Source organism: Myotis davidii, unplaced genomic scaffold, assembly GCF_000327345.1.
Source record: "Myotis davidii unplaced genomic scaffold, ASM32734v1 scaffold240, whole genome shotgun sequence".
NCBI lineage: Eukaryota > Metazoa > Chordata > Mammalia > Chiroptera > Vespertilionidae > Myotis > Myotis davidii.
Genome location: NW_006292334.1, coordinates 2,587,146 through 2,593,743, shown reverse-complemented (window position 1 = coordinate 2,593,743; position 6,598 = coordinate 2,587,146). Strand labels below are relative to the sequence as shown.

General features: G+C 36.0%; 1 protein-coding gene across 1 annotated transcript in view; it reads right to left on the bottom strand.

Moving 5' to 3' along the window:
* RHAG (Rh-associated glycoprotein) overlaps nt 1–5,117 on the bottom strand; it is a 22,211-nt gene extending 17,094 nt beyond the window's left edge. The window contains exon 1 of the mRNA XM_006765714.2: nt 4,898–5,117. Coding sequence (XP_006765777.1) covers nt 4,898–5,054 — 157 coding nt within the window. The 5' untranslated portion in view covers nt 5,055–5,117. The remainder of the gene's footprint in view (nt 1–4,897) is intronic.
* Nucleotides 5,118–6,598: the final 1,481 nt, after the last annotated feature.

The following is a 6,598-nucleotide window of genomic DNA, read 5'->3' as shown; positions in this document are numbered from 1 at the left end:
GAAATTAAGTAGGAGAAATATTTTAATATCGCTATCTGACTTTTCTCTATAATAGAAGTGTCAACCAAATGCATGATCAACAGTGACAGATCAAAACACACACATGTGATTGGCACCAGTGAGAGCTTTATATGAATCATGCATGTGCGAGTCAACTTAGATATATATATAATAAACTTGCTTAATTAGACCTGCTTTCTGATGTAGCTAAAATTTTTTCAGCCCAGTGAAGCACCTCAACTTCTCTTTCAAGTAATTGAATAAAAGAAGTGCCACCAAACTGTACAAGTAGTCATGGGATTTTTTTTTTACCACCACACACTTGCGGGGGGGTGGGGGCGTGGGGAAATCCAGTTTTTCTTAATAATTCCTCGATGAAGCAGTAAAAATTGTTCATTTTCATTATTGACTTTCTCATGCATGTCTTTTTAATATTATCTATGAATCTGTATGCTGAAATGTAGTTACACACAAAGTACTACTGAAACATGATGGTTTTCTCAGGACAAAAGGCACTTTTGTTATTGTCGGAGTTACAAATGAAATGAGCACCTTTTTTCATGGAATTCCATTTTTACTTAGAACAAAGACTGATGTAGACTATGGTTTTTCAGATAGGTATTGATGTTTCCTGAAAAATGAATGAAGTAAGGCTATCATTTCGATAAAAAAAAATGACAGTACTTGTTGCCAGGAATACTGACTGAATTTTTAAACATTTAGAGTTTTGGAAAGTTTGTTTCTGTCACTTATGAGCTTATTAGCTTTCTAATACTTCCCAAGGTTTTCCTGATGAGATTATTGATGATATTAATAAGTATATTTAAAAATAATATGGATGAAATATGTCAACATTTGGAATACCTGCATAGCCATGAATTAATGTTTTTCTTACTGATGAGATTATTGATGATATTAATAAGTATACTTAAAAAATAATATGGATGAAATATGTCAACGTTTGGAATACCTGCATAGCCATGAATTAATATTTTTCTCATGAACAATATAGAATGCTATAAGATCACCCATAGGTAAATGATTCATTCAAAGTGCAAGATAGACCAGTGAATTTTAATGTAATGAAGTACCAAAAGATCATTAATATAGTTTACGGTCTCATAGGCATCACTGTGTTTATAGATTCTCTAATAAAATGTTAACAAGCCTCAAAGGGCAGTATGCAAGGAAATGAGAGAGAGATATCTGATTGAATTTGATTAAAATACAAATATCTTACTTTACTTACTTGTGGAAAGCCTTGTAAGTTCTACCACATTACAATTGAGAACTGTTGAAATACACTGTGAACCGGCCGGCATAGCTCAGTGGTTGAGCATCAGCCTATGAACTAGGTCACAGTTCGATTCCTGGTTAGGGGACATGCTCAGGTTGCAGGCTTGATCCCCAATGTGGGATGTGTAGGAGGCAGCTGATCAATGATTCTCTTTCATCATTGATGTTTCTATCTTTCTCTCCCTCTTCCTTCCTCTCTAAAATCAATAAAAATATATTTTTTAAAAAAGAGAAAAGAAATACACTGTGAGCTTTTTAGGTAGGGACTGACCTCTCTGTTTGAATCCCTGCACCTGGCACAGTGTATGGCTCCAGGAGGTCCCCTAAAACATCTGTTGACTTGAACATTGCCTCTTAATTAGTTAATATTTAATAATCTTCTCTCTAATGACATGCTGTTCCACAAGTTTTGTGCAAATTCATTGTTTAAAATGTAGGAAAAAATATACATATAGTTCCTAGGGCTATTCTACACAATATTTTAAGCAGGGATAATATATCTGATCTGGAAGATTAGCATTAGCCATAATTTGATGTTTCCTTTAAAGAGTGAAAAGGAATCCTGCCTTTGATATCATTTTAAATTCCTCTCTTTTTGTTTTCATGTTTGACACAGCTGATATATCAGAAAATCCTGCCTGCTACACTTTCAATTATAGATAACATTTGACCATTTCTCAGTACTTCTTCTGCTACCACCTTGGTGAAGCCTGCTATCATTTCTCTGCTGGGTGACTGGACTGGTTTCCTAATATGCCTTTCTACTCATCTCTGTCACCCACTGCAATCTATTCTCTACTTAACAGCCAGAAGAAAGCTTTTAAAACCCAAGTCACAATAGTTCCTCCTCTCAAAGTCCTCCAGTGGCTTCTCAACTCACTCAGAATAAAAACAAAGAACACAAAATGTTCAAGCAGCGCCCAGCCTCTCACACCTCTGACTATTCTCTCCACTTGCTCACTACATATATTAAATACCCCAGTGCCTTTGCACGTGCAGTTTCTTCCACATAAAATGCCCTTGTCCAAATATCTAGTATATGGCTTACTCTCTTGCTTCTTTTAGTTTTATTTACTGTCACTTTAAAGCAGAAAAAACTATCTAGACCAGCAATTTTCAACCCTTTTCACCTCATGGCACACATAAGTAATTACTAAAATTCTGTGGCACACCAAAAAATATATATTTGCCAATGTGACAAAAATAGGTATAATGTTGATTGATTTACAAAAAAAAATAATAGTAATTACATATCCTTTTTGATCCAAAGTAACTTTAAAAAATCAAATGTCTATAAATGTATTTAAGAATTTCTGGTACCAAGAACCAGATGCAATCTTATTACATATCATGACCAATAAGATGCAACTCTATTATATGACCAATATATTTATGGTTCAAGGCAGGGCATTTACACCTGAAAGCTCTTGTTCTGTTGAGCATTGTAACTTTTAAAATTTAACAATCTAAAGGAAAAAGAGGTCAGGTATTGCATATTTTAAAAAGTCTTGTGGTACACCAGTGTGCAGTGGCACACCAGTTGAAAATCGCTGATCTAGATTATACATTAATTGCCTGTCTCAACCAGCTTTCTCATTTAAACCACAGGACAATAAGACAATTTAAGTGACTATTTTATAATTCTCTCAAGGATATTACAGGATTGGTATCATTCTAGATGCATATGATAGGAGTTAATTAATTGCAAGCAATGGTAGCTTGGCCTATTAAGACTTCTTTCACATCACCCTGGTTGTGAAAGGCTGAAAAGACATCCTCCCTTGTCCAGATGTATCTATTTTATTAATATCACTTCATGTATAGCTGTAGCATTTTATTACTATCTAAATGTGAGCGTATGCATGTGTACATATATAAATTAAAAATAAGTATTTTTATAAATATTAATATACATATATGTATGTTTATAGTCGGTCTTCCTGGAATATAAACTTCATAAGGGCATGAACATTGCCTACTTTGTCTGTTTTGTTTTATTCACTTCCTAGAGACTAGAGCTCTGAAGATTATTTTACAAGAATTGAGAGCTTAATAAATATTTTCTTAATAAATCACGAAATGAATTAATTTTCATTTTTTTCAAGCAGAATATAAGGGTGATATGATTGCTAAGCAACTGACAAAATGAGCATATTTAGTAATTCTCTCCAACTTGTTTTTTACCCTCAAATTTTAATTGAAGTTTTACGTAGAAAAATTTTTTTTAAAATATATTTTATTGATTTTTTACAGAGAGAAAGGGAGGGAGATAGAGAGTTAGAAACATCGATCAGCTGCCTCCTGCACATCTCCTACTGGGGATGTGCCTGCAACCCAGGTACATGCCCTTGACCGGAATCGAACCTGGGACCTTTCAGTCCGCAGGTCGACGCTCTATCCACTGAGCCAAACCGGTTTCGGCAACCTCCTAGATTTTTTCCCAAACTGACCTGATTCTCTCTCTCTCTTTTCCTCTAGTTCCATTGTAGTCCAGCATATGGCAGGCAGGTATTGTTTCCTCTCAGCCACTTCTCAAACTTCCCTGTCATTTCAGTGGCCCATTCCACTAGGTTCAGATAATGGTTCTAACTCTTAACTTGCAATTGTGCATTTCAGCTGAGTCATATAGCTCTAGATCATTTCTACATGAGAATACTCCCCACTTTAAAAACTCCTTCAAAATGTATATAAATGAGAAAACAAATGTCAAATTGTTTCTTAAAAGCTTACCTTTTTTAATAGAACTATAAAAGGCACTGCTACCATTTTAAATAGTTTTAACTGTTTAAAATTGTTTGAGCCTCATTTAAAAAAATAAACAATCTAGATAAGAGAAATATATTGCCACTGCCTTTCATGGTTACTGAGGTATCAAACAGGCCTGCTTCGTCATAGGCCATCGTATACGTATAGTAGTAATTGTCATATTAACTATTTCATAGCTTGCTCTTCCCAACTTGAGATTGAATTCATTCTTTCCTCTGTCACCATTTTCAGGGAAGGATTCTGCTTTTTAAATGGTAGGTGTTCACAATTTTCATCTCAAAGGAACAAACTTCCTTCCTTTCAGAATATTATAAAACCATGAGCACATTCATTTCAATTAAAGCTCTATTTACATCCTATATGACCCTAAAAGACTACTTCTTATATCTTAGGGCCCCCACAGAAATTCTGGCTGCTCTTCAAAATACTGCAATTTGTTTCTACTCTCTCTCTTCCAAAGTTCCTTTTTACTTATTTAGTTTTTATTTTTATTGTTGGTGGGAAGTGATATTTTTATACCTTGCAGAACTAATGAATAATTCAAAGGAAAGATAAGGTCATTTAGCCATGGGTAGACAACACAAAAAGTTTATCAATTATTTTAATTTGTAGCTTCTTGTTCTGATATTTTCATAGACACATATTCTATCCAAACACCATGATTACAGAGACCAGATGCCACAGCATAGACTTATAACACCCTTAGTACTTACAACTATCACATAATTCTATGAGGGGCTCCACTGTGGAGCTCAAGTGACTACAGCATTCAAAAATTTCACATTCTGAGAACCTGAAGAACCTAAAATGTATAAGAAGTAGATTGCCTACTCACGAGGGTATAACTCAGAGAATCTGTCCACATCTGTCGAATTGGAGCTGCTGAGCTGCTGGCGAATATTCTGATCCTTTTCATACTGAACAAATAATCCGAATAAAACAATCATGGCAACCTCCAGGCCAATGGCCATGAGAGGGAATTTGAACCTCATGTTTGTGGCAAAGGACAGAGGCACACTGTGGGTTTCGCAGGCTGCGGGAGGTTGATAAAAAACAGAAGGACTGCTCTGTGTGTGGACTGCATGTTAAAGGTACACCAATGACATTGCAAGAGAAAAAGCATGGGCAAGACTGGTTAAAATGTCCCGCCCATTGGTGGGAATTATGCTCTGTAATCAAATTGAACAAAATAATAAAGTATACTACATATACTGCAGTATTTTACTGGTTGAGTAGTTCACATTTCTTGCCCTTCCTCTGAGCATAGAACTTCCTATTGAAATAAGCTGAGTCATGAACAATCTGGGAAAATAATTATTTCTCTCTTTAGCTCTTCTCTCAAGCTATTCTTTGTAAATGGAGCATTCTTTCCACACATTCTCTCCCCACACCCTGCACCCGACACACATCATCCTTCAGTTCTTAGATGAAAGGTGACGTCCTCAGCAGCCTTTCTTGATCTCCCATCCAGCTTCTCACTATTCCCTCTCCTGGGATCAGGGCCTTCCTGTCACAGCACTTCCCATAGGTGGTTGTGTGTGTGTTTATGTCAGTGATGGCGAACCTTTTGAGCTCAGCGTGTCAGCATTTTGAAAAATTCTAACTTAAATCTGGTGCCATGTCACATATAGGAATTTTTTGATATTTGCAACCATAGTAAAACAAAGACTTATATTTTTGATGTTTATTTTATATATTTAAATGCCATTTAACAAAGAAAAATCAACCAAAAAATGAGTTCGCGTGTCACCTCTGACACGTGTGTCATAGGTTCGCCATCACTGGTTTATGTGGTGCTTGTTATTTAGCTGGCATGTTTTAAATGGCTGTTCCCCTCACTGGCCTGTTGCTCCTGAAGACAGCGGCAGTGTCTCTTTTGCACAGCATTTAAATTTTTGAAATTATAGTTGATGTTCGATATTACATTAATTTCAGGTGTACAGCGTCTTGGCTAGACTGGCTCATATAATGGTTTCTATAACTCATGAAGTATTGCCCCCCGGTAAGTCTTGCACCCTCCTGACACCATACATAGTTATTATAATATTACTGACGCTATTCCCAAAGCTGTACTTTACATCCCCATGACTATTTTGTAATTACTGATTTGTACTTTGTGATCCCTTCCTCTTTTTCACTTGCAAATCTTTGTTATCTAGAATCAATACCGTGCTCACCACACAGTGGACAATTGATAAATATTATTTGAGTGAATTAGATTAAAGACAGTCTCCAAGAAAAGAAAAAAAACAGCTCAAAGGCAATCCAATCATGTCATGAAGGGAAGTAGAGACAGCCATCCTGTAAGGAATTACGTTTAAGTGATACACATATTGAATCCCAACAGTAATGTTAATAGTGCTGTTCACTCTCTCATTACTTCAGTCAGCCAGGGCTTCTCGTCAGGATCCCTTGGGCTTGAGCAAAGCTGAGGATCAAGCTGAAATTATGGATCTTGGAAGAACCAAAGGTCTGGCAGACGGTGAACAGTAGTGTGATGGAAGTTCTCCTGCCAGTTCTTAACCACAAAAGGAAG